This window comes from Alexandromys fortis, unplaced genomic scaffold (genome assembly GCF_014885135.2).
Source record: "Alexandromys fortis isolate MF-2015 unplaced genomic scaffold, M_Fortis_MF-2015_v1.1 scaffold_224, whole genome shotgun sequence".
In the NCBI taxonomy this organism is placed as follows: domain Eukaryota; kingdom Metazoa; phylum Chordata; class Mammalia; order Rodentia; family Cricetidae; genus Alexandromys; species Alexandromys fortis.
In genome coordinates this window covers 533,985-561,787 of record NW_026068104.1, presented here as the reverse complement: position 1 = coordinate 561,787, position 27,803 = coordinate 533,985, and the positions used below count along the sequence as shown (strand labels likewise).

The 27,803-nt window shown below is 47.5% G+C and overlaps 1 protein-coding gene across 1 annotated transcript; it reads left to right on the top strand.

Annotated features, from left to right (window-relative positions):
* The first annotated feature begins 145 nt into the window (after nucleotides 1-145).
* On the top strand, nucleotides 146-27,803 carry Xpnpep2 (X-prolyl aminopeptidase 2). Its single transcript, XM_050123991.1, has 21 exons — nucleotides 146-475; nucleotides 3,065-3,138; nucleotides 5,050-5,160; nucleotides 6,586-6,649; nucleotides 7,609-7,713; nucleotides 7,956-8,033; nucleotides 9,019-9,165; nucleotides 12,773-12,874; nucleotides 13,523-13,604; nucleotides 13,886-14,081; nucleotides 14,786-14,875; nucleotides 15,579-15,688; nucleotides 16,309-16,386; nucleotides 17,814-17,885; nucleotides 19,513-19,573; nucleotides 21,006-21,075; nucleotides 21,630-21,734; nucleotides 22,078-22,137; nucleotides 22,806-22,882; nucleotides 25,752-25,841; nucleotides 26,390-27,803. Exons 1-21 carry the CDS (start codon nucleotides 427-429, stop codon nucleotides 26,582-26,584), a joined length of 2,016 nt encoding a protein of 671 aa, XP_049979948.1. The 5' UTR covers nucleotides 146-426; the 3' UTR covers nucleotides 26,585-27,803.

The following is a 27,803-nucleotide window of genomic DNA, read 5'->3' as shown; positions in this document are numbered from 1 at the left end:
GCTGTCCCCAGCATCCAATGTGAAGGAGCTAATGGGAAACAGCTTCTTGGAGGGTGGAGAGCAGAATTCAGCAACTTCTGGGATAGGGCCACTGAAGAGGGGGCTGGAGGAAGCTGGTTTATTGAGACCAGCTGTAGCTCCTCAGTCTCAGAGATCTTTGGACTCTGCCCTGGGGCAGGCTCACACCCTACTCCAAGCCACAAGAAACCAGCACAGGTTGCCTGGGCAGCCTGAGGCGCCTTCCCTCTGCGGCTTCTCTGATTCCTCTGAAAGAAAGGATTAGAGAAGGATCTTCATCCAGCAGCAGGACACAGCTGTCAACCTTGCCTGCTCCTGCCCAGGAAAGGCCAGGAGGAAGAGGCCACAAAACAAGCCAGTCCTCTCTCCAGTCCCTTGATCTACTCATCGTCAGCATCTGGAGAGCCAATGGCCCAAGCCCACTGGCACTGCTACCCCTGGCTTGTTCTCCTCTGTGGTATGTGCACCCCAGCCTCCGCTGGCAGGCAGCTCTGATCTTTCTCCCCTCAGGAAACTTTGGAGTGAAGGCTAGGACTCAGGTTACCTCTTTTCTCTTTGTCACCCTGTCTTGAAGAAAAGGCCCCCCTGCAGAGCCTTCATGATTTGGATCAAGTCTTGCTGGTACCTTTCCACCCCATGACAAAATTATTGTGGCACTCATTGGGTTGATTACTTTAAAAAAAAAAAAAAAGATGACTGCAGTAAGGGCCGTGCAGAAGGGAGACAGGTGGGGCACACACAGCACAGACTGCTAGAGATTTAGAACCCGTGAGCACTGGAGGACTTGTTGCCCAGAAAGTTACTAAAAGGAATCCTTGAAGGTCCAAGGATGGAGAATTCTTGCTAAACCGACTTAACAGGATTCTTGCCGAAGGCAGGGTCATCAGGTATCAATGATGGGTGTGGGTGTGTATGAGGTATCTGATCTACTTTTGAAGGTGATGATCAGATATTGAAGGGCAGAGGTTCTCTCCACACTGATTTAGCAGAATTCTTTCTAAGACAGAAAAGGCCTGGTAGGACAGGGCAGGTACAAAAGGTCGGTGTTGAGCTCTTGTTGAGAAAGCAGACCAACGGGAGAATGTTACATCACATCTATGGGGCCCTGTTTGTTTCCAATCTGGTACCCAGTTCAGCTCCCCACGGCTATCCCTGGTCCTGGGGAAATCTATTTATTCTCTGTCAGCAGTACCTGCTCATTAGTTCAGCATCCAGCAAATGAGGATCTCCTTGGTACCATCCCTGTGCCGCCAGAGAACAGAGAGAGGGGGGAGATCTTGGTGCTCAGAGGAACATGGATTGGTTAGGTCCCGCTTCCTATGTTGGCACCTTCAGCGCTGCCATTTTGCAGGGGTTTGTTTTCTTAGATTAATTTCTTAGATTTCCTTTGTGTCTATGAGGCCAAGGCATTCAAGCAGAGCATTCCTGAAGCCACTCCCTGTACTCAGTCCTCCCCGACCTTCAGGGAAGTACGTGCCCTAGGTGCTGAGAGGCAGAAAGAGGGAAATAAGTGTAAGAGGTCCCTGGACTTTCAGGTCAGGAAGGATCTCTAACCCAGGCCTCCTTCACATAGCGCCAGAGCTAAGGGGATACAGCTCAGTGCCTGGCTTACAGTAGGCACTTAAAACCTTTTGTTAAGTGAATATTGGGGTGCTTTCTTAGGATCATACCCAATTTGCTACAGAGCCCAAACTGGAAACTCCATTTCTATATACTGTGACCCTTTTGTGGCATGCCCGCTCCACACCTATACACTTTCCAGAATCATTTCCTATGCTGACCTAGTGAAAAGATGGGAAGGGAACCCCTATTTCTTTGGTGGTGCTGAGAACTAAAAGTGGGGATTTTTTTTTAGTTCTTTCAAGTATGCAAATGCTTTACCACTGAGCCAGACTGCCTCCTTAGATGGCCTGGGTTCAAAACTCCATCTAAGCACTGATTCACTGTGGCAAAACTTGGATAAGTTATGAAACCTACCTGGACCTTGACTTCTTCTATTCTAGAAGAGGTATAATCATACATTTCTCAACGGGTTGTCACAACTATCAAAGGAGATACAATTGTAACCAATCGACAATAAGACTTCATTCTGGGAAAGAGAGCATTAGGCAATTTTTTGTTACATGCCAACAAGGAATGTACTTTTAAAAACTCAGGTGGCACCTGGGAGTGGTGGTGCGCACCTTTAATCCCAGCACTTGGGAGGCAGAGACAGGCGGATTTCTGTGAGTTCAAGGCCAGCCTGGTCTACAAAGAGAGTTCCAGGACAGCCAGGACTATTTCTCAGAGAAACCCTGTCCTGAAAAAACAAACATTGCTTAGCTCATTTTTATTTTGTTTTGTATTAACTTTTGAGGTGGGTTCTCATGTAGCTCTGGCTGCCTCCAAACTTGCGACACAGCCAAAGGTAGTCTTGAAGTCCTGCCTCTAGCTCCCCAGCATTGGTAATATGGGCATACAATGCTATGCTCAGCTGGACATTACTGAATTCTGTACCTGGCACACAGTAGGAGTTCTTGAAACGCTGCTTCACCTTTCCCCGCCAGGTGATCATGTTCGACTAAGATGAATTGCTGTCTTATGTTTAATGGAAGCCTAGAATAGTAAGCAGTGCCTTGGACTGTGAGAAAGGGCGCACGTGACCCTTGTGTTTAAATAAATCGTATGCATACACACATGAAAGCAGAGGTGATTATTTATCAAGGCTTTCTATGGCATTTCAAAGAAAATTCTATTTTTACACTTTATTCAGTTGCTCCACTTTACTAGACCCTAAAAAGACAATTAGATTAGAAGGGGAAAAAAAGATGTAATGAATACAAACCCATTCAAAAGTGGCAATCACTTGTCAACGAACATGACCCAGGGAGCCATCCAGTTCAGCCTGATTTGCCATGAAATGTGATTATTTTTAGTCTCAAGTAGAGCTGGCCAGCATGGTGCATTTCAAGGGATACAGGCTGTGCCGGCTGAGGGAAGATGTCCCTCCTCTCTGTGAGAGCTCTCTGGTCCCCAAATAACCCTAGGTTTGTCTCCTGTTTGCTAGCATGTGCCTGGAGTTACCCACAAGCTGGATCCCTTGGAAGGGAAGATGTGAGAAACTGTTCAAGCAACCCTCCGGTGAGGCCTTGGCCCCATCCCCCACATACCCCTCCCACCCATCCTTTTCTCCATCCCCTAGTGGCCAGTTGCTGGCCTCTCCTACGGGCTTTCTTCTGAGTTTTGCTCTCCGGGGACCCTGTCTCTTATTAAAGTCCCCCAGCAGTGGCTCGGGTATCTAACATGCCCAATATGGGTGTTCCATTCTTCAGACCCACTGATTGTCCCAGCTTTTCGGCTTCTGCCTTGGCCTGGGGCTGGGGAGCTTCCATGAGGAGGGAGGGAAAGAGGGTGGATGGTGCGAGAGACCTCTAACTGAGGATAGGCAGAGGCAAGGAAGGAAATGGAAGGAATACAAATAGAAATGCTAGACCAGTGGTTCTCAACCTGAGGGTCACGACCATTGAAAAACATATTTCCGTTGGTCTTAGGGACTGAGATACCACTCGGTAGCAAAATTGCAGGTACAAAGTAGCAACAAAAATGTTCGATTGAGGGTTCCTGAGACCATCAGAAATATGTTTTCCAATGGTCGCGACCCACAGGTTGAGAACCGCTGTTCTAGAGGGACCCTGGGAAGAAGGAAGCACAGAAGGAGGGAGCCAGGGAGCCAGAAGATCTAGCTACAAAGCGAAAGAGGGAGGCCAAGGTTGGCAAAGGAAAGCCAAAGGGAAGAAAGTGGCCAACTTCACGGCTGGCCTCTAAAGCGATTGTTCCAACAACAGAGGGTAAAGAACTCCGGGCAGGCGTGGGTTCCAAAGTGTGAGGAAGTGGGCAAGCTCCAGTAGTAGTCTGAGCCACAGGGGAAACATAGAACATCTGCATGTAATAGCGACTTAGAGGGCCACAAGGGCCAGCAAGTGAATAAGCAAGCCACAACATTTTCATATTCAAACAAATCTGGATCTCCTGTCGAGGAGAAGGCAAAGAAAACAAACAAGAAAAAAAAAAAACATGGTTTTCATTTGAACAACAAAAAGCCCTCTAAAGAAATATCTGGTTTGAAGAGGATCTTTCTGGAACATGTCACAAACGCAGGAATACTATTTGGGGTCAACGGGTAACTACTGGAAAAGTAGGGTTGCTGGATGAAAAACAGAACACTTGATATCATTTAAATTTCAGGAGATAATATTTTGGTATTAAAGTGTGCTCCAAGTGGTGCGTGGAACATAGTTATATAAGTACAATCCCTTACTTAACTGAAAGTCAAACCTAACCAGATAGGTGGCCTGTACATTTTTTCATTAAATCTGGCAACTGGGCTCTCAAGATATTTCCAAAGGGATTGCCCATAGCCTGTCCTAGGACCAGGGATGAAACCCCCGTAGACTTCATCCACACAACCAGTGAACATTTAGGTCCCTTAATTGTCACGAAGGGTCTTTCTTCAAGCTCTGCAATACCTCCATCTCTACTTAACTTAGGCTTCTTAATTTAGACTATCAAATACTAACAGCTGCCACCCCATCCCCTCTCTGGTTTTGTTTTTGTTTTGGAAAGGGTTTCACTGTCATCCTGGCTGTCCTGGTACTTACTCTATAGAAGAGGCTGGCTTGAACTTACAGAGATCCACCTGCCTCTACCACAGCCACTACACCTGACTGACCTTTTGTTTGTTTGTTTAGTTTTTTTGTTGTTGCTGCTTTTGTTTTTCAAGACATGGTTTCTCTGCGTAGCCCTAGTTGTACTGGAACTCACTCTGTCGACCAGGCTGGCCTCAAACTCACAGAGATGCAGCTGCCTCTGACTCCCAAGAGCTGGGATTAAAGGCGTGCACCACCACTACTTGGTAACTCTAAGACTTAATATAGCCTAAATACCCCTAAACAGACCCTCAGGAGAAGCTGGGGACTGCCTTAGAGGCAACGTCCTAGGTATCATTTACTTTAAGCAATGCCTATGTTTCAATGTCTTCCTGTTATCGATCAGTTCCTGCCAGTTAGTGCGGTAAACACAACAATGAGGCTCGCGGCCCTCCGCCAGCAGATCCAGGCCTGGAATCTCTCTGCCTACATCATCCCAGACACAGATGCACACATGGTGAGAACCTCTGTTCCCTTTTACCCTCTCCTTCTCCCAGACTTGGGCTTGTTGGCCTCTAAGCACAAGCCACAACCAAGAGGCTAGCAAGAGTTGGAAGCTGAAGATGGAGAAAGCATTTCCCAGTGAAAAGGTTGAGACTGGAAAGCTTGCTCACACTAGTTTAAGGTCAACTGAAAGAAGAATATACCTTTCTCTATTGGAGGAAAGACAGGGCCTCTAGAAATGACATTATAAAAACAACTTTGAGGCTAGGGAGATGGTGTGCATGCGCACACACACACACACACACACACACACAAAGTGTTGAAAATTAAAACAACTTCAGAAGAGATTTTGACACTTCCCAGATGACAGCTCCAGAAAGAATGGGCATGGAAGAATTCTAAGCTCCCTCCTGGTCCAGGCTGTCTTAGACCCTGCCTGGTAGAGCAGTGAAATGACCGAGTGCTAGACTATACAAGCGTGGGGAGAAGACTAAGGGAGAGAACAGACAGAAGCCAAGGTGCCAGTCTGTACATGACCTACTTTCCCCAAATAGCACGGCAGCCTACCCAGACTACCCTTTTTCACCAGTAGCCCTGCCTCTACCTCATCTAGCTCCTCACCAGCCAGCTAGAAGAAAAGGCATGTTCTAGGTCAGTGTGTCTGCTTCAATTAATTTCTGACCTGCTGGGGATGCTTAAGAAGTTTGACTAAGTATCCAAACTTCTTTCAACCAAAATAACAACGGTGTATCTTCAAGGATGAGAAACAACAAAGTCATCTCCCGGTATTCACAGTCCAAATGGTTCAACTCCCTTATATAAAAAATGACATAGTGTTTGCATATAATAAAGTCATAGCCTTCATTGTGCTTTAAATCATCTTTAGAAGGCTTATAATAAATACAATTCACATGCTATATAAATGCTACCCTACAGTTCCCCTTAGGGAATAATGACAATAAAAGCATATACCAAATACTGTACCATTTTTCCAATATTTTTCACCAAGGCTAAGGTTGACGGAGGCTGCAGATGCAGAATTCATGGATATGGATGTCTAACTGGCCAGTGGTGTATAAAGCCCGGTGCAGAAGTTCTTTATGAAGTACCCAATGTAGTGTGATAGACTCGGGAGAAAGACATGATATTTGAAGGGGAATACCAAGAGGCATGGCCCAAGACCATACTGAATTTGCATTATGATCATGGCCGTACATTTTGTAGAACAATCTGGTGTGATCAAGTTCAGTCTCACGCTGTGGGCTTGACAACCCAAGAGACACACTTTTTGAAAGGCGGGGAAGCTGGTATGCTGAAGGAGTCACAGGAGCTTTCTAGAAGAAGGGCCAGGTATTGGCAAGACAGGGAAAAGCCCAGTGCAGTTGGGGCCTTCCGCTGGGCACGAGGAAAGCTAATGATGCTGTTGTCGACTTTCTAGAGCGAGTATATCGGCAAACAAGATGAGAGGCGAGCGTGGATTTCAGGCTTCTCGGGGACCGCAGGTAACAGCTGTTGCCCACTCTCATCATTTCTGTTGTTAGACCTGACCTGATCATAGGGGACCTAGTATGGCCAGTTCCTCAGTGACCAGGACCATAGGCTGGTGTTCACTCTCATTCTCCCTCATGAACCCAGCACGTTTCCCAGGTCAAATATCTGATACCCCCCGTGGCCACACTTCTGCACAGGAGCTGGCCCTCCTGGCTTCCTTCTCTGTTCTGCTGCCTCTGCCACAGCCAGGCCCACCGCCAGGCTCCTTGGACCTAGCTTCTGAAGCAATTGCTACTTCCACATCTCTTGACAAGAACCCTGCTCATCCTTTTGCATAATAACTCATTTGGAATAAAGTTTTTACTTGATAGGGTTTTTTTTTTTCAGACATCACTCTACAAGGCCAAATGAGACAGAGATATGGAGGTTCTTAATGCTGTCTTGTCTCGGGTTCTGCAGGGTCCTCCTATCCTGATCCCTTAACTAAAGGCAGTTTTCTTTGTTGATCCTCACAGTCTTTCCTGAGCCTCAAGGTGCTCTGACTCCCCCATTATGAACCCTTACTCTCTACCACAGCTGTACCCGTCTTCCCCCCCCCCTCCCAGCCCTCAGTTCGGTGCCTAGTCCAATGTCTTTATCAGCCCCCACCTTTCCGGAGAACACTATGTGCAGCCTTAGCTCCATTGGGCCAGCAGAAGCCAACCCAATTCTTTTCCTACTCAACGTTTTACAGGCCCTCTATAGGGGCCTACAACACAAACCAGAGCTGGTTTGCCAGCAGCGCTCTCTCAGTAGGTTTCCCCCAAGCATGTCTCTTGAACATCTCCTACCTCTGTTCCTCCCAGTGGAGGAGAGAAGTTCATTCCAAAGGTCCCTGTGACAGAGCCGGTACTTCACTACACACCCAACAATGTCACATCCCTCACTTTCATCTTCACCCTCACTGCTAGACTTCTCTAATCTGCTGCAGGTGTTGCTGTGGTGACCATGAGGAAGGCAGCTCTCTGGACCGATAGTCGCTACTGGACTCAGGCCGAGAGGCAGATGGACTGCAACTGGGAACTCCATAGGGAAGGTAGAAGGCCCACATTGATTTGTCCCCTGAGCCCTGGACCCTAGACTAGGTTTGGGGAAAATACAGGTGAGTGGCTGTCTGCAAGGTCATACTTGGCCCCTGTGGGAAGTGCAGGACGAGGGAATCTCCATCTTGAGCAAATATAAAGAATGCAAGTGGCAGAACTGTCGCAGACAGAAGTCTGGCGATGGGGTCTGATGCTGGTCTGGGAAGTGACTTTTGTGCTCCCTCCCATCTTGTAGGTAACATTCCTTCCTGGGTCCTTGCTGAAGTCCCTGCTGAAGGGCGAGTGGGCTTTGACCCCTTCCTCTTGTCTGTTGGTATGTTTTTTTCTCAGTCTCTGGATTTGTGTGAGCTGCCAAGGAGGGTGGCTCAGCCTCCTGGGAGGTACACACACATATTTACTTAGAAAGAGGTGCAATATGGCCACAAGGTATCTTGAAGTTGTGCCTGTAGAAATAGTTTACAACAAAGAAATATTCATGCATTGTGTAATTAAAATATGCCAAAGGAATTAATACAAACTTTACCAAGAAAGCAATGAACGCCAAAAGCCAACCTAGAAGACCTGGAATAATTAAGACCCAGTGGGTAAATAAACATGTCTGGATCTCCTTGACCCCAGAATCATCCCTGGGTCCTGGGACTCTACCAATTATGATATTTGGGATCTCTTAGAAAACGTTTTCTAGAAGGTAGCTTAGAAGGGTAAAAAGTGTAGACAGGGCCTTTGAGAAAAACAGGATCCCATAGAAAATAGTTCTCCAAGTTCTGGGGCCCCAGACAGCTGGACAGCCCATACCATCAAAGACAGATTTCATGAATAGGCACCGAAACATCCAAGCTAACTCCTTTCCAAAGCCCTGAACATTACCCTTCCTCCGAATGGTGACATTCATTCCTAATAAAAATGGTATATACCTCACAGGGACTGTCCCCAGTTACTGACTCTTTAAAAAATACACAGATTAGGGTTCTTGCCTAGCATCCACAAGGTCTTGGATTTGATCCTTAGTGCTGGAACTGGGAGTGGGGCTGAGAAGGGCAAGATTAGCAAGTTGACAGTGGACAGTATTGAGGTGGAGCAGGACAATTAGGTTTGGGAATCAGGAAGAGACAGATGGAAGACACTGTCTGAGAAGAAGAGATGTGCATTTCAGAGGATCCAGAGCCTAGGACAGGCTTTGGACAGCTCGAGCCATAGGAGCTAAGCAAAGGCAAGACTGCAGGATTGACTTTGCTTTTATCAGTTTTCCTTGAGTTGTGAACGGACACGGGGCTAGTGACACCTTCCTGTCTCTACAGATTCCTGGGAGGATTTTGATCTGGAATTCCAAGGCTCCAAAAGACACCTGGTATCCATTACAACCAACCTTGTGGACCTGGCATGGGGGTCAGAGAGGCCCCCATTGCCAAGCCAACCTATTTATGCCCTGCCAGAAGAATTTACAGGTGATTTCATAAGCCTATTGTCCTTCCCCAAATGTACAAAGGTCCCTCCCAGCATGGGTCCCCGGTGCTGCTGCCTGTGTTTTTTCCCTGAAAACATCAGTAACCAAGGCAACAAAGTAATGGTTGACAAACTACCTGAGATACTTGGTTAAAATGTACAATTTCTTTGTCTCTCTCCTCACTGAGTCCAAAGGTGCTGAGGCTATATTTAGAAAACACAGAAATGAGCAGTATTGGGGCTAGAAGAAAGAGGCGGCAGAAAGGGAGGAAAGAGTTGAAGAAAGTTTGACACCAAAAAAAAAAAAAAAAAAAACTTTCTTTTAAAATAAATTGTTTCAGGTTTTGTTTTTTATTTGTTTGGTTTTTTTTTTTTTCCCGAGACATCAGTAGTATTTTTTTATGTGCATAGATGCCTGCATGTTGTCTGTGTGTCCCGTGCACACAGAGCTGATGGGGTCCAGAAAAAGGTGTCAGAGTCCCTGGGACTGGAGTTACAGATGGGCATGTGTTGCCGTGTGGTGCTGGAAATCGAATCCACATCCTGTTGAGAGAACCATGAGTACACATACTGTTGAGCCCTCTCCAGCCATCACCCCACTCTGCCCCCCCCCCCGCCACCAAAAAAAAAAACCTCCCTTAAGAGACAAGGCTCATGATTTTAGTTGTTTATCTGGTAGCGGGAACTGATGGAGTCATTTGGCCCTTTACTTCTGGTTCTACTCTAAGGAGAAATTTAGATTCAGGACACGACTGACTTGGACAGAAGAAACGAATGAGTAAGTTCAATGTCAGCCTGCAGCACAGAAGAGGGTTCAGGTTCTGGCTGGACCACAAAAGAAGGTTAACTGACCCAGAAAATTCTCACATCTGTAACTATGACCTCATTGGCACTATCTTAATCTGATATAAAAGATCAGTTTGCATTACGATTTTTGTAAGCAATAACTAAATCCTGACCAAGACCAGGGGACCGATTATGAATCAGGATCTTGCTCACTAACTACCTTTTCCTCGTTGGAAATTCTGAATGGGCCAGTGGAGTTGCATTTCTCGTCACATTGGGCAATCTGAGGAACCCCCCCCCCCTTCCACATACAATCCCAGATATTACTTCTGATTTAGAGAGGAGTTAGGGAAGCAGGAGGGGAATTTCAAAATCGTGGCTCTGATGAAACAAGCAGAAGCGCTGTCCAACTTCTTTCTGTGTTGCCGTGTACCTGGCAGAATCATCTCTGTGCATACCCTGGCTTAGTTCCGAAAGAGCCTGGCTAGCTATGAGTATTTGATCATAAAAACCACTCACCTTCCTCAGACATCAAAGGCCACCATGGTGCCGGGGAAACGTGAGGATAAAAGGGCTTTGAAAAAAAAAAAGGCTCCCAGGGATTGAAACAGAAGTCACATGGATTCTGTCACTTCCCATAAGCTAGGAGATGCTAAGGCATCACTACTCTTCAAGGAAAAGCTACTTAGAGTCAGAGTTCAGCCCAGAAGCCAAAGAACAGAGTTAAGTTTCAAGACCCCTAGACAAAAATGTATTTTCCTCATTTCCACTACCAAATAAACAACAAAAATCATGGGCCTTTTGTCTTAAGAAAGTTTTTTTTTGGGGGGGAGCAGAAATGGGGTGATGCTTGAAGAGGGCTCAACAGCAAGAGTACTGATTGTTTTTTCTAGAAGATGTGGATTCGAATCCCGGCACCCACAAGGTAACTCACATCCATGTGTAACTCCAGTCCCAGGGAATCTGACACCTCTTTCTGGACCCCACAAGTTCGGTATGCACGTGATCCACAGACAACATGCAGGCAAAACAGCCATACACACACACACAGCCGCCCTGACTGTCATGGGGGTTACTCAAAGTCCCAGCTTTGATACCCAGAGTAGCGCTACTCTGTCCCCACAGGGCTGAGGGCTTTTTCTTCATGTGTAGGTTTTAAAGGCGCAGTGGAGAGGCAAAGGCAAAGAGCGGCATGTGCAAAGCTAGCCACTCACACACCAGACCATTTATATGTGGTTTTGTTTTCCCAAAATGGATCTTTTCCACACATCTTTCTTTTTGTGATTTATAAGTTGCTGGGGGGAAGGGTGTTTGGTTTTATTTTGTTTTGCTTTTGAGACAGGGTCTCACTCTGCAGACGGGCGTTAAACTTACTCTATTGCCTAAACTGGCCTCAAACTCACAGTGATGCTCCTGTCTCAGCCTCCCAAGTGCTAGGATTAGAGTCATGAGCCACAATACCAAGAAATGCTCGTGAATTTTAATCATAATTTGAAGTGAAAGGAGCCACATCTTGTATGATTCCATTCATATGAAACACCCAGCATTGGCAACTCCATAGAGACAGAAAACAGATTAGAGAGTTCCTGGGGCTGGAAGGATAGGAAATGGGGAGTGACTCCTTAATGGGTACAAAGTTTCCTTTGGGGATGCTGAGAATGTTTGAGAATTAGATACTGGCAATGGTTGCACAACACTGGGAATGGACTGGAAGCCAGCTGAATTGTGTACTTTATGGAGGCTAAAATGATATTTTTTGTCTGTTTTATCAGACTAAAACAAACCTAAGAAGTATAAATACTCAAAGTTTTTGCTTCTAGTTTAACCCATTTACATAAAGTTTTTAATAGCACTGTTATCACGTCTGTATCTGGGCCCAAGCAGGAGTCTTGATGCTTATGACATTCTGCCAATTTTTTTCCCCAGTACTGTCTAGAGAGAGACTTTATGTGCCTTGGAGAAGGCAGACATAGGAGATGAAAAATGAACTCCTGGAACCCAGATAGATGCATGCATTCTAGAAAGGACAGTACTGGACAAATTTGGAGACCACTTAGAAGACTGAAAATGTTGATAGAAGAGTTTAGTATTTGTTCAGATTAGGACTGTGGGCCAGCCCCATCACACAGACATGAGTTTAAATCTCAGTTCCACCCCTTCAGCAATGAAACTATTGCCAAGCAACTTTACCTCTCTGAAGCCTCACTTTTCTTATCTGGAAGATGGTACCTGTAAGAATTCAAGCGATGCCCAAGAAGGATTTAGTCTATGACTTCCTGAACGCTGGAGTTGCCACAGGGAAGTCTTCTCTCCCTTTGCCTATCTAGAGCAGCTCTTCTGTTCCTTCTTTACGTTTATTGACAGATCAAAACAGCAGTGTGAGACTTAGCTAATGCCCTTCTTCAGCTTTATAAATGTCAATCCACTTGATCTTTGTAGCAAACCAATTGAGGTAGGTACTACTGTTAAAATATACCCTCATCTAACAGATGTGCAAAATGAGGCCCAGAGGTGTCAAGGAATTTGCCCAAGATCACATCCAGCTACTAAATAGCAGGACAATTATTGGAGCCTCATCTGGGTCCAAGGTCCACATCATTAATAATCCAACTGTTTGAAGATAGAATTCTACTGCTTTTGGAAACATAGCAAGCTGGAGTAGTTCAGTCACTGAGAACTGACCCAATGTTCAAGGCCATTGGTTCCATCTCCTCCACCAGAAGGGAAAACAAGGAAAACTACTACCCTTAGGGTGTTTGCCAAGAGCCCTGTGCCAAAGACAAGGTATGTCACTCATACTTTCTTGGATTCCTTTGCTTCTAGGGAGCACTTGGCAGGAAAAAGTATCCACTGTCCGAAGCTACATGAAGAACCATACCATGGCTCCAACTGCTCTCCTTCTATCAGCACTTGATGAGACAGCCTGTGAGTGAGGATTTAGGAGTGCAAGTGGGTCCTGTAGTCCCAAGCATCCTCCTGGGCCTTGCAGCATACAGCTCTTCCTGAAACAGCAACATATTCACCAGCTGCTATATAAGCTCCACGGTCATGGGCCATAGGAACTCAGAGGGGGAAGGGAGCAGCTTCTCAGGGCTGCAGAATAAGGAGGCCAAGGAGCTCCAAGCACGTGGGGCAAGCCCATGGGCCATCCGAGAAATGGACTGAGCAGAACAACATGGTGATTCTGTCTCCTTAGGGGCAAGAAAGCCTGCAAAGCCACCAGCAGCCCTGGCTGTCATCCGGGCCACTCAAAACACCAGCTTTGACAGCCAGAGTAACCCTACTCTGTCCCCACATGACTCGAGGGCTTTCTGCTCAGTTCCTATGGTTGGGCTTCACACATTTGGAGGTTGCACCAATAATGTTTGCTGAATGTCCCCTATCGACATTTTATGGGGGGAGAAATCCATAGCTCTCTTCAGCATCTCAAAGATCTCTAAGAAGACTGAGAAGCAACCAGAGGCAAATGCCACAAGCATCTTGTGGCCAAAGCAAACAGTGGAACATAGTTGTCAGAAATGCCTGCCCCCATGAAGAATGGCCTCAAAAAGTGCCATCAATTCTTTGTTCCAGGGCTCTTCAACCTTCGTAGCAGTGACATCCCCTATAATCCCTTCTTCTACTCCTACACACTGCTCACGGACTCGTCTATCAGGTAGCTTCTCCTCAACTTCCTGTTGTGAATTTCCTCCAACCTCCACTCTATCCAATACCTCTGGCCTCACAACCTTCAGGAGCTCATGAGCCTGGGTACTTGCCCCAGCAGACTTCTTTGGGAGACTTCCCACGGGCTGTTCTTAACCCCTTGACTTTGGGATCCCTGTGCTGAGTTCCTGGGACCTTTGGAATCAAAGGGCTAATATATGCCTCTGGTTCCTTGTGTTGTCCTTGGTAGGGAGGCACTAAGGACGCTCCCCATCTTCCTTCTCCACCCAGGTTGTTTGTCAACAAGAGTCGCTTTAGCCTCGAGACCCTACAATACCTGAATACAAACTGCATATCCTCCATGTGTGTTCAGCTTGAGGACTACAGTCAAGTTCGTGACAGCGTGAAAGCCTATGCCTCGGGCAATGTGACGATCTTGATTAGTACCAGCTATACCAACTATGGGCTCTATGAAGTTATACCCAAGGTAGGTTTGCCAGTCACTGGCTTCCTTCTGCTCTAGGCACGGCAACTGTCAACTTAAAATGGGGTCCCTCAGCCATTGGGCCAGCTAGCCAGTCAGCAAATGTGCGCAGCGTACCCTTGTAGGCCTCACTGACAGAAGGCTGAGGAAGAGGAGGGCGGTGAGGAGGCAGGGGTGTCTGTCCACAGAGCCTGTACAGCTGCAGAAGCGAGACAAAGGCCAGCCTGATCTAGAAGAAGCATTAGAGTCAGCCGAACTTGATACTACCCGGAGCTCTTTTCCTAAGCGGCCACGCAGAGACCTTAGATCTCTGTTTCTTTAAAAATAGCCATGAAGTTGAACACTTGTCGGAGTTGGAGTTGCTGTGTGCGTTCAAGGAGATAGTACTTATGATGTCTGGGGCTGACATAGGACATGCTTGGGATCTGGTAACCGCTCTGATACATACAAGGCAGTTCTGCTGCTAGAACAACCTTTGGACTGCAGCATCCCTGCTGGTACCAGGACAGGATTCATCAGGGAAACCTACACGTGAGAGATGAGGAAAGACCTGCATATCCACAAAGTAGCCAAAGGAGAGGGTGAGGCCGTGAAAGAGATCAGCTTGTCTCACAGGCTTGCCCCAGCTGGGTCCTCTCTGTCCTTTGTAAACACTGCTTATCCCAGGCGGTGCTTCTAGTCCATCTTTTGGTCCTTGCTTCCAACAGGAGAAAGTCAGGATACAGATGTACTCCCCAGTAATGGGAGTGAAGGCTGTGAAGAACAGCAAGGAGCAGGCCCTCCTGAAGGCCAGTCACGTAAGTCTCCATGGCACGGGCCTTGTGGGAGGTCTGTCTGATGGGTTAACCTTCCAGAGAGAAGCCTGAAGAAGACTCTCAGTGAAGGCGAGGCACACCCAACAAATATCTATATTTATATCTATATAAATGTGCTGCTATTAAATGTGGTGACGTGCATTGCTTTGAACACTGTGCTAAATCAGTGCTAGCAGTAATGAGTTCCTGCCTGGCAAGAGGATAGCTCACTTTTCAGAATGTTCTTAACGTTAGGATCAAAGCCCTCATTTTGAAAGAATTTTTCTTACGGAAAAATTTTAACATACACTACAGTAGAGAAAATAGCCTACGCGTCCCCATTAACCAGTTTCAACAACCATCAAGTCCTGCCCAACGCTGTTTCATCGGTAAACACCCCCCTCCAGGGCATGACCCTGCCCTCCCACCCCTTGCTGCTGGATTATTTTAAAACAAATCCCACATAGCCGATCTTTGTGGCAGTCAGCGCTTCAGTAAGTATTTCTAAAGATAAGAACGCATTTTAAAACACGAGCACACTCTTGATTAGATGTAAACATTAACGAGAATCCTTCCCTATCCAGTAGCCAGTGAAATTGGCCCGTTTTAAAGCCCTCAATCCCCAGGCAGCTATCTGATCTTCTTCCCTGAGTGAGGAGACAGCCACTGTGGCCCGCTTCAGCCGCTGTTGTGTTTCCTGCTTCAGGTGCGGGATGCCGTGGTTGTGATCCAGTACTTGGTCTGGTTGGAGAAGAACGTGCCCAAAGGCACGGTGGATGAATTTTCTGGGGCAGAATACATTGATGACTTACGACGGTACAGGACCTTATTATCTTTTGGTGCACCGCGGGGGGGGGGGCGGGGAGGGAGGTAGGGAAGTGAGGAGTAATTAGTCCCCTTAGGAGGAAGAAAGATCCTGCTTGTATTTGGAAGTGAGATTGACAGGTTCGTGGGTGGTCTGGGAGTTGTGCAGGGGGGTGTTGTGAGACATTCCTCAGCCCTGCTGGAAGCGGGACAACCCAACAGCACCCCCTAGCGACTGCCTCAGACGCAGTTTGTTCTCCCTAGAAAAGGCTGGCCTGGAGGGGGCAGGGCTGGAGCTCTCGGGAGCTTTGAGTAAGGAGACTTCCTGAGGTAGCTTGTTGTACCATCTAGATTTGAGGTACAAGACATAGCACACGGATAGGATGTTTTTCAGAGACGGGGAACTACCTCTTCCGTAAGTAAAATGGAGGCAGAGGGCCAAGAATTGGTATCCATGATTTTTCTCTTCCCTGCACTTGAATGCTCTCTCAGTGTCACAGGACAGAGCTTGGAGTCAAATGGAGTCAGGCTGGGATGAAGGGAGCAGGGTCTTCTTTTGCTGTATAAGCTATCCCAGCCATAGCTTAGTCCCAGGATCATTCTCTGCTCATTCCTCACATTGCCCTGCCTAGGAAAGAAAACTTCTCCTCTGGACCCAGCTTTGAAACCATCTCTGCTAGTGGCCTGAATGCTGCCCTGGCCCATTACAGGTACTTGAGAACAAAGAATTTTCTAGAGAACTTGTGAGCAGGGGTCGTGGTTGTGAGCACAGAGAGACTTGGGTGGGAAGGAGGTACTCTGACCTCTGGGTCAACATTTAGGGTTTGGGGCCTTCAGGACTGTGGGTGGTCAAGGAAGGAACTACTTCCATGTTCGGAATCTCCTTATTAAAAGGCCGGAGTGTGACTTTTGTCCCTAAAAGGCTGGGACTTGGGAAGGACCGGTGCTCTGAGGTCTTTAAGGTTTAAGGAAAGCATAGATGCTGTTAGGAGCTAGCTTTCTTTCTTTCTTTCTTTCTTCCCTCCTTCCCTCCTTCCTTTCTTTTTTTCTTTCTTTCTTTCTTTCTTTCTTTCTTTCTTTCTGTGAGTTATTTCTGTTATCCATTTGCCTGAGATAGTTTTATTGCTTTTTGTTTTGAGACAAGGTCTCACATAGCCCAGGCTAGCCTCAAACTCTCTATGTAGTCAAGATTGGATCTTACCGCCTGATCTTCCTGCCTCTGTCTCTTTAAGTGCTGGATTACAGGTGTACACCGCCACAACTAGCTGGAGGCGGGGTTTCTCTTTGTAGCTCAGGCTGGCCAGGAACGTATAATCCTCCTGGGTGACCTCTCTGATTACAGCCATGATTAATACGACATAAGACCCCACAGAAAAAGGCCTGTCCACTTAACCTCCACCAACCACAGTGAGTCCAAAAGATTAACTGAGTCCGGATACTTGGTCCCATAGAAAGCAAACCATGGTAGGCCTGCCTGATTAAAGCATGGAGGGCCAAGGCGACCAGATGCATCAGGTTGGCCTGGGCATGACAGAAAGGGGCTCAGATACCCTCTAGAGAAAGACCTAGCGTGTCTGTGAATTCCCTTCCCTGCATCTGTCTCCCAAGCTTTGCCCATGGAAGCCAGAGAGTGGCAGAGTAGGCATACCTCAGTCCTCTAAGATATCACTCTCCAGCCCTATCCGTGAAGTCCCCCCTCTTCCTGTGCCCTTGCTCCTTGAGACCCTCTTGGATACATCAAGAAGTTAGAGAGAAAGAGAGCTCAGGCGCAGCACCTCTCTGCTTTGCTGAGGGCCTTCTGCAAGTCTCTTGCCTCTGTTGGGCTTGTTCTGTTGTGAACAGAGATGGCTGAGACATAGCCTCTGAGACCCTTAGCTCCCTGTCCCTGGGGATCCAGGACTTGCTGACCACATGCTGGACAAACAAGTGTGGTTGAGGATAGCAGCTGCATTCGGAGCCAAGTGCTTTCCCGGGGTCCCTTGGGAGACAGTTATTTCCCCAGAGCAGAGAGCCTGAAGGCTAGCTCCCAAGTGGGGAAGGAGTTCTTCTGTTTCTCCTTATTCCCTATCCTCGCGTTCACCGTTTGTCCAGTGCAGGGTTCAGATTCCTCCCTCTCAGTGTTCATTCTCATCCCCAGCCCAACCAAAGAGCTGCACCGCAAGCTGTCCTCAGATGAGATGTATCTGGTGGATTCCGGCGGGCAATACTGGTACGTACACTCCATTATACCCTGGCCTAGCTCTCAACTCAGACATTCTGGGCTTCCAGGGGCTGCCTAAAGCTGGCTTTCCTGCGCCATAGGTCTTCATTTGATTAAAAGCACAGACAGACCTGCATTGAATGAGCCCTGAGCAACCTCCTCACATTCCCCCTGGGGGTGTCTGCACAGTAGAAAATACACGGAGATCAGAACAATGGGGGCGCTCATGCAGCACCTGTGTGGGAATTAGCAAAAGACTCTACTTGCTTACGTCCGTTTTTTTTTTTTTCCAAGTTGGCAAACTAGTTATGCAGATCGGCCTGGCTACACGGACATGAATACCCATTTTCTCACCCACTCATGCAAGCCCGAGACTCAGCCTGCATCAGGGCCATCGGCCCCATCCCATTCCCAGTGGCAACATGAGTGGCCATCTGAGGTTAGAGATGGAGGCCGATGAAAGAAGTAAACCCCTTAGCTGTGATTCTCTTGTCCGTCGTCAACCTGTACAGTTCGATGTGCCGGTCATACTGAATAAGCTACGTATCCCTTCAAACTGTGTGGCTAAGCACTTGGTTGCACCGGGTTTCTAGCTTGTGGGAAGAACGAATGCACTAAGGACAGAGGCTCTTGTTTACCGCACAGCTCTTGGGGATCCAGCTCGCCAATGTGCTCAGCGTAGCAGCCTGTATTTATCTCTAGTTCGATGCTGTGTGAACTTGAGGTGGCCGCAAAGAGGAAGTAAATTTGTGGGGGCGTATTGGGTTGGCGCATGCTCGGAAGAGGGTAAGGTAGGGAAATAGTCACCTCACTTCCTCTTCTCTCCTGAGGAAGAAGTTCCCCCACGCCCCATGACCTACTCTCCAGAAACCCCAGAGCCCTGGGATGGGGATGCTTAGCGGCAGCCTGGAGAAAGCACTAGAACTAGTGATTGGGAGTTGGACCTGCTAGCTCAGGCTTCGCTTCTATGGGATTCCAAGCCATGTTCATAGCAAAGAGCATCTTGGGAGGAGTCAACATTTTCTCCAGTCTGGCTTTACCACATCTTGGAAAGGGAGATGGTCTCACAGCTTAATGACTAAAGTGAGGTCATCTTTAGTAAGGAGACTGGCTCAGCTGTCCTTGGAAGAGTGGCGGAAGTGTCCTACAGATGACAAATGGCAGTGACCGTGGGAGTGTTAGGATAATGTCCCTTCTCTGAACCTCAGTCTCCCATCTGTAATTTGTAAAAAAAAAAGAGAGCTCAACAAAGAACATAGATCTTTTCCCTTAAGAACTCTTCTCAGTCTCTGTGGTGCATGGATGTTGACCTATGATTCTGCTGGTGGTGCCTGTCCTCCCTCCCCACTCCTCCCAGCTGGCCATCTTGCTTTCCAACATGATCTTACTGCGTGACCCAGGCTGACTTTCCAGCGCAACCTTCCTGACCTCAATCTCCTGCATGCTGGGATTACAAGCATGTACCACCGAGTCTCGTTCTCTATCTTCCTTTTGCTTCCCGCCATGTCCTAGTCCATCCCAAGCACTCAAACCCCAGTAAAAACAAACAGTAGAAACTGCACGGGAAGCACATGACCCTTGCCCCTCCTCATGAGTGCTCAGTAGAGTCGGACATGTTAGTTCCCTTTCTCCACAGGGATGGGACCACAGATATCACCAGAACAGTACATTGGGGAACCCCTACTGCCTTCCAAAAGGTAAGTACTGGACCCCAATTTCTCTCTTCAGTTTCCCCCAAGTGATCGCTTCAAGAGCCCTTTGAAATTGAGGGAGTAAAACTGAGGCTCAGAGAGGTTACGTAATTTGTTCAAGGTCACACAACAAGTTCCAGGAAAGCCGGTGTAAAGTCTGGGGCCACCACCAAGTCCTCAGGCCATACATATCTTCTTGTCATGTTAATTCATGAGTGCACAGATGATGGCCTAAAGGGCAGGAAAGCTATCTCTAATGGAGGAAAATGGCAGAGGACCTCTCGGAGGAACTAGAGCAGGTCTGAAAACAGCTGGAGTGGAACCTGGGACAGTGGCCAGGGTGGGTGGGCAAGGGAGCTGCTTACCTGCAGGCAGCATGCTGGGAACAGAGAGGAGGAAGGCCTGTTGTGCGTGCCGCCAGTAGCTCATCGGCTAGCGAATTGAGGAGGCTGCTTCTTCAGAGCCCTAGATGGCAAACCAGTGCGGGAGTATGGGGAAAGGAAGTAACCACATGGCCACTAGTAGTGACCAAAACAGGTCACCATTGCCCATCTGTCTCCCCCAACAGGAAGCCTGCCCTGTCACATGATCAGGCCCAACCCAACCTTTAGGCCTTAGGAAAACTAAAGAAAGTTGCTAAGACATGGTGGTCCATACTGGGGAGGTAGAGAGACGGGAAAAATTGGCTGTTCAAAGCCAACCTTGGCTACATAGAAAACTGAAAGTGTATCTGTGAGAGATACAGGAGTAACCAGGCTAACTGCTTGAACATTTGTCCATTGCCATATACTCATTGTCAGTCTCCTTCATCCTATAGCTTCAGGAACCAGGTACCATTAGCATACTATTAAATATGTGGAAACCAAGGTACAAAGAGGTGAGGGAGAGCCAGACGCAAAGGTGCATGCCCTTAATCCCAGCATTCCAGAGACAGATGCAGACAGATTTCTGAGTTCGAGGCCAACCTGGTCAACAGAGTGAGTTCCAGGACAGCCAGGGCTGAACAGAGGAACAGAGAAACCCTATGTCAAAGACAGAGAGAGAGAGAGAGAGAGAGAGAGAGAGAGAGAGAGAGAGAGAGAGAGAGAGAGAGAGAAGAGAGTCTGTGAGTGGCCAAGCCACAATTTCAGACTTGATGAAAAAGACCTGCCTGCCACCCACTCAGTCACTCCCTCTCTGAGCATGTCTTCAGCACATGGGAATGCCCCGTACATCAGCCTAAGAGAAACATATGGAGTTGGCCCCAGCTTTGGGAACACCTTCTTCCCTCACCTTCCTTTTGGTCATCTTCCAAAATCTGGAATCTCTACACAAGAGAATGTCTCCTGTTCCTGGACCTGGGCCTCCATTCTCACCTGCCCCCAGACCAAGCAGCTGGGAGCTCCCTGGCTCCTCCTGTCGTCCTCCACAGCACCTCTTCCTCCTCTCTCCTCACCAGGAGGCATATACACGTGTGCTGATGGGAAACATCGATCTGTCCAGAATCATCTTTCCTGCTGCTACATCAGGTAGATTTCCGAAACCAGACTGGACCCCAGAGCCTCCAGGCAGGCCCTGAGTTTATGGGATTCAGATGGCTATCCTGGGGGGCTATGGAACACCCCATCCCTCTCACATAAATGAGAAAATCTAGCCAAGAGAGGTGACTTGCCCAGGGTCCTTCATAAGATTTGTGGGAGCACTGGGCCTAGTACCCAGGCCTCCTGCCTCTCAATCCAGTGCTGTCTCTCAGAGGCAGGGGAGATCAGTGTGAGCTTCGGGAGTCATATACAGTTCTTGGAGGAAGTCAGAAGTGCTCAGGCCTAAGTCATGAGGAGACATGTCAGTAGATTCATCAGTCCAGGTGATGAGTCCAGTGTACAGAGTGCTAGAGATAGTGAGGGGTCAGGCTGGGCTGCTACGGAGACACTGGCTTCATCCATCAGCCCTTCTCCATCCCACCTCAGTGTCCTCTCCAGAGCATTTTTCCTCAGGTATCACCCTAGAAGTTGAGTAGGAAAGGTCACGGTGGACAGTCTAAGTTTCAACCAATAGTCCAGAAGCAACCTCTTTTCTCTTTCAGGGAGAGTGTTGGACACTGTAGCTCGAAAAGCCTTGTGGGAAGTCGGGCTCAATTATGGTCATGGGACAGGTCATGGAATTGGCAACTTCCTCTGTGTGCATGAGTGTAAGTATCTTCTCAGCTATACTTGATTGGACCGTTTCCTAGGAGATAGAGCCTTCCAAGCCACCCAAGGTCACCCTGGTGGGAATGATGCTCCAAAGGCTAAATGAAGAATATTGCCTATGGGCATTCCAGAGAGAGAGAACCAAGGTCTGCTGACTAAATGGCATATACCCCAGAGAAATAAAAGGCCAAGCCTATCTGGAGGATGCTGGTTCCAAATGTGACAAGTCCTTCCAGATGTACCCAGGAAGCCTCCCTCCAGTTACCTGTTCTCCCCAGCACCTGCTCACTTCCAAGTTGGTGACACGTAGAGCTGAAACCGTATTTCTATCTTCCTTCCCAGGGCCAGTGGGATTCCAGCTCAGCAACATCGCCATGAACAAGGGCATGTTCACTTCCATTGGTACGGTTCTTGAGTCCTCCCTTCCCGCTATCCCACCCCAAAGTAAAGCAATTTGGGGAATGCACTTCATATGCACCCATCTTTAGGGGTCCCGCTAAGCATAGGCTTAGCCCCAGCTCTATCGCTACTTTCTTTCCTAGATCTAGACCCAAATGGCTCTCACGTCTTTACTCCAAGCTTGCTCTGCCCATACCCTTGGTTTAGACCATCTTATGCAACACAAAGCTGTCCCTGAACTCATCCTATAGCCGACGCTGGCCTTAAGTTCCTGATCTCTTATTTCCACTTCTCCCAGTACTAGGACTACAAGCATGTGCCACCCCTCCTGGATTTTCATAATTCTCTTTTTGTCCTTGAGAAATGGTTTCTAGGCGCACCCCCAGACTACGGGGCTGTCCATCAAGTGCCAGAGTAATAGGACAATGGTCCACACAGTGAGATCTTTGGTCTTTCCTGTTAGACGACAAGGGAGGGAGGGTGAGGCCAAGTTATACCTGAGATGATCTGAGGCCTAGCATCTAACAAGTTGTGGGGCTGACAGAGCCAAAGGCACAGGCAACCAGGCTGCCAGGCTCTACAATTACTTGAAAATTGGTGCAGACAACCTGGGCATGAGTCCCTCTCACCCATTGCTTATTGTCATTAGCATCTCTCTGTGTCTCTCTCAGAACCTGGATACTACCAGGATGGGGAGTTTGGAATCCGTCTTGAAGATGTGGCCCTTGTGGTAGAAGCAAAGACCAAGGTAAAGTGCCATGGGCCAGACACATATGGACAGCTTGTCTCTGGGAGGAATGGAGAGGAATGGGAGTAAGGAAGGCCAAAGGAGAAGGGCATTTGATGTACAAGTATGAATTTATCTAAAGTCTTTCTTGGCTCCTTAAGAATTTTATAAATCTATTTCTCAGGCTGCACATTAGAATCATCTGGGAATCTGTTTTTTTATTATTATTTATTTATTTATTTTGTCTTTTTAGATATCAGTGCCAGGCCCCACTCCAGACCAAGTGAATCAGTATCACTGTCCTTAATCACTGGTTCTCAGTGTACATAATAATCACCAGGGGAGATTGTTAGAAATAAGGATTTGATATTATAGTAACCAACAAGATGAAATACCTGGATATAAACTTTAAAAGACTTACACAGAGAAACTCTGCTAAGGGACATAAAAAAGATTTAAGTAAATGGTGCTCTCTGGGAAGCAGTCTTGATATTATGAACATACCATTCTCCCTAAATTAATCTATAAATCCAAGACAACCTCAATTTCAGTGTTAAGTGGATAGTTTTGTGACTTTACCAATGATAGTAAAGTTTATTTGTGAAAATAAATATGCAAAATAGCTAGGTAGCTAGGGGAAACATTGAAAGCTTGAGGAGCAATAAGGCAAACTAGCCCTGTCCAATCCTACCATAAACCAACGCCACAAAAACAAGTTGGGACTGGAGATGAAAACAGACAGCAGGAATAATGAAACAAAACAGCCGGCCCAGAAATAAACCTCTAATTCACATAAACACGGGGCGATAACTGATGCTTCACCACGGGAGGGAAGAGAGAAATCACTCCACAAATGGGCAAGGGAAGAAGTGACTGATCATTGTGGGGAACGAACAAAATTACATCATGGTTATAGCAAATAAAACCCCAGATGGACCAAAGAGGTTTTGTTATCATACAGTCATTGCGTGAAATCAGGGGTAGCATGTACTTTGATCAACTCCCTCCTCCCGCTTGCTGCCAGATGAACTGAAGTCTCATGGTGAACAATAGAACCACTAAGGCCCAGAAGAAAACCTATGTGAATTCATTTATAATCATGAGTGGAAAAGGATCTTTCTTTAAAAGACCCAGAAGTGATGGGGGAAGCGGTTCATAGCTAAGTTAAACAGAAAATGTCTGTATGAAAATCATAGCAAAATCAAAAGTCCTGTTTCGAGTATAGTATGTGCAACAAAGAAAGGATAAATATCCTTAATTTTGCTGTGAACTCCTACAAGATCAAAACTGGGTGGCAAGGGCAACAGACACGAAGAGACACTTCACCAAAACAAACAACAATCTAATGCATGTGAAAAGATGCCCAACTGCATCCTTAAATGTGTAGAAATCAAAGCCGCAATAGAATAGCATATCATTCCCCTGGGTTTACTACTAAGTAAAAGAGGAGGAAGGGACAGAGAAGTATTGTATGGTAGGATCCACTTTGTGTGACTCTTTAAAACTTGCATATAAAGTTACGTACAGTCACCAGGTTAGTAGAAATTAGAGGCTTTGATAACACCCAGTGCTGGTGAGTAGGTAGTATGATGAACACCCTCATTCTCTTTTGAGAGAAGTATATGTTGGTGCAAACTTGGTGGAAGATAGTGTAACGATATCTGTCAAAATGGCCATTAAGGTTTCTGTGCCTGTGTCTCAGCTGTCCCTCCACCAGATATGAAACATCCGGATATAGTCCCGAAAGTTCATTAAGAAGTTTACATAGTGTTAGCAACTTGTAGCATTGATAGTAATAGTAAAAAAAAAATGCAAATATCTCCCAAACCCATGACTGGTTAAGTAAATCAGGATATATCCCCATACTTTAGACTTTATTTTTATTTATTTATTTATTTATTTATTTATTTATTTATTTTTGGTTTTTCGAGACAGGGTTTCTCTGTAGTTTTGGAGCCTGTCCTGGCACTAGCTCTGTAGACCAGGCTGGTCTCGAACTCACAGAGATCCACCTGCCTCTGCCTTCCAAGTGCTGGTATTAAAGGCGTGCGCCACCATCACCCAGCTCTACTTTAGACTTTTATACATCCATTTTTTTAAAAATGAAGTAGATCTTAGAACTGGAGAGATGACTTAGCAGTTAAGAGTATTTGCTGCTACTATAGAGTGCCCAGGTCCAGTTCCCAGCATCCACATGGACGTTCATAACCATCTGGGATTCTAGTTCCTTGGGCTCTTATACCCTCTTCTGGCATCTGTGGGCACTGTGATGTGACTCGGTTATAGTCCTGGGTTTGATCCTCAGTACCAAATGTATTGGACCTGCTGGCTGGCACATTCCTACTATCCTACTAAGGAGTTAGAGGAAGGAGGATCAAATGTTCAAGGTCAGATTCTGCTATACTACATAGTGAGTTTGAAGACAGCCTAGGCAAGTGGAGACCCTATCTAGAAATATGGGAGGAGAGAGAAAGAGGTAGGTAGATAGATATCAAGTAACATTAGTAGATTGTTTGAGCATTTAAACATAGGTTCCAAGGCCCTTAGAGATTCTACCTCCAGTGGGTCTTGGAAGTTGTCCTTGCAACCCAAATATTTAATGAGCTCCCTATACACTGGTGATGGCCACAGTTTGAGAATCAGACATGAGTCTAATCTAAATTTCACGAACCAGGAAGGAAGCAGTGAAGCAGAGTGCTGAGTAGTGGACAAGAGGACTGGCCAAGGGCTGGGACTCTGGAAGGCTCAAACCTAGCCGCAGTGTCCCACGTTGGCAAGGATCAGTTCCCTGCATTCCTGGCTTCTGAGTGCAGTGTTCCCTTGCTGCCATCAGCCAGTCTTTCAAGCATCCTCATTTTCTTGCTTGCTCACCTTCTCTATGGACTTGCAGTACCCAGGGACCTACCTGACTTTTGAAGTGGTGTCCTTTGTACCCTATGACCGAAACCTCATCGATGTCAGCCTGCTATCCCCAGAGCAGGTAAGTGTCGTTGGTGCTGCTTGATCTTCAGGCAGCTGTCTAGGCCTTTCTTGCCTCTCTTCTCCCTACTCCAAGGACTTCTGCCCTTTGCCAGGAAGATCCACATTGTGGCACCTTAGGTACTCGTTGGGGGCATATCTTCCCAGCTTGTCAGAGATCCCAAACCTTCTAGAACCTTCTAATCAGATCAGCATGCCCCAACTCAGTAAACCCCTAGGGACCCTGGGACTGGGCTTTTGAGCTCTGCCCCAAAAAGGCATGGAATGATATACAGTTCCTTCACCACTCTGCCCCGCCTCCTCTTTTGTAAAAGAGGATAACTACTCTCCTTCCTTTCTACTCCTGTGCCAGGCAGTAGCCTCCTCTCCATGGGCATCACTGTACTATTAAGCAATCACCATGGAGCACAGTCTCTGGAAAGCCCCAGGAAAATGGCAGAGGCCTAAAAGTGGCTGGGACCCTAGTCCATCTGGTACCATAGCAGGGGACCAGATGGTACCAAGGCCTCATCTCTTCGCAGCTTAGCTTAAACCCACTTCCCTTTGCAGCTCCAGTACCTGAATCGCTATTACCAGACCATTCGCGAGAAGGTTGGCCCAGAACTGCAGCGTCGCCAGCTGCTGGAGGAGCTTGCATGGCTGGAGGAGCACACAAAACCCCTATCGGCGATGGCCCCTCATACCCCCTCCTTGGCCTCTTTGTGGGTAGCCTCCACTCTTGCCATCCTCAGCTGGATTAACTAGAGGCCCTCAGTTCTCCTGCCGACTGTACACTTAAGTTTAGGATTCATTTGCTCTTGCTTAGCTATCCTCCCTCTGTGCCACGCGTGCCCCAAGAGCCCCCGTGGCTCATCACCTTGAAGTCACTATCCTAAGCTTTCTCCAGAGCCAAACCCCTGGCAGCACATTCTACTTTCTCCCAGATGGGCAAGCCTCATCGTGGACTCCCCACCCCTGGGCCCCAGGATAGAAGACCCACATAGCCTGCTACAGTGAGTCCCTGTCTCCCAAAGCCAAGGACCCTACAGACTAATGTCCCTATTCACAGGGATGCCTGGCGCAGAGGGGCCCATCCTATCCCCACCTGCTGGAGAGGGCCAGAGCTGTTCCCACCCACACTGACTCTAGACTTTTTAGGAGTGCCTCTGGCCACTTTTCTTTCCCTCCAGCGCTAAAGTGGCCTCCTGGCTAGAGACTGTAGAATTAATATGGGAGACTTGCGGCTGCCTGATATACCTACAGAAGGAGGTGACTGGGTGTTCTGGTTGCAGACTGCCACTCTAGCACGGGGGGAACTGATAAGCGGAAGTCATCCGTGGCCTGGACCTGGAGACCTCAGTCGGGAACGTGCATCACTCCTTGCCCCACATGTGAACCCACAGCTCCTAAACCACCAATGTGCTCCTTGACAAGTGACCACATAGGGACACAAGGGATAGGACTTTGGCTGTGAAGTAAGGAAGCTGGGCAAAGGAGCTCTGTAATGTGGGGATCAACCTGGGCAGCCACACTATCCCAGACACCTCTGGCACTCAGTGGGCATTTTAATCTTCTAAGGTGTCACCACCACGACCATGCTATTAAAGCCTCCCATGTCTTTGAAGTACTCTTAACCTTGTGTGGGCAGACTCTGATTTCCCCATTTTATAAAACAGGAGGTGTGGCCCGCCTGAAGAGACTCAGCACTTGGTTAGGAGATGGGGTTAGGAGATGGCGGGGCCAGATGGGCTGGCATTCCAGTTCTTTTAGCCATCAGCCCTGTGCCTGGCCTCTTAGCCAGCATCTCAGCCACTGCCTCACTTACTGAAGCCACTGCCATCAGTGTCTTCTCTGGCCTGGCCCTGACTAGCCGTTAGCCACCTGGGCTCACATCCTGCTAGATGCTTAAAACAACTTTGCAAAGATGCCTGCCTCTGGTTTTGCATTGTATTTGTTGTTGCTGTATTGGAGGAGGCTGCTGGTA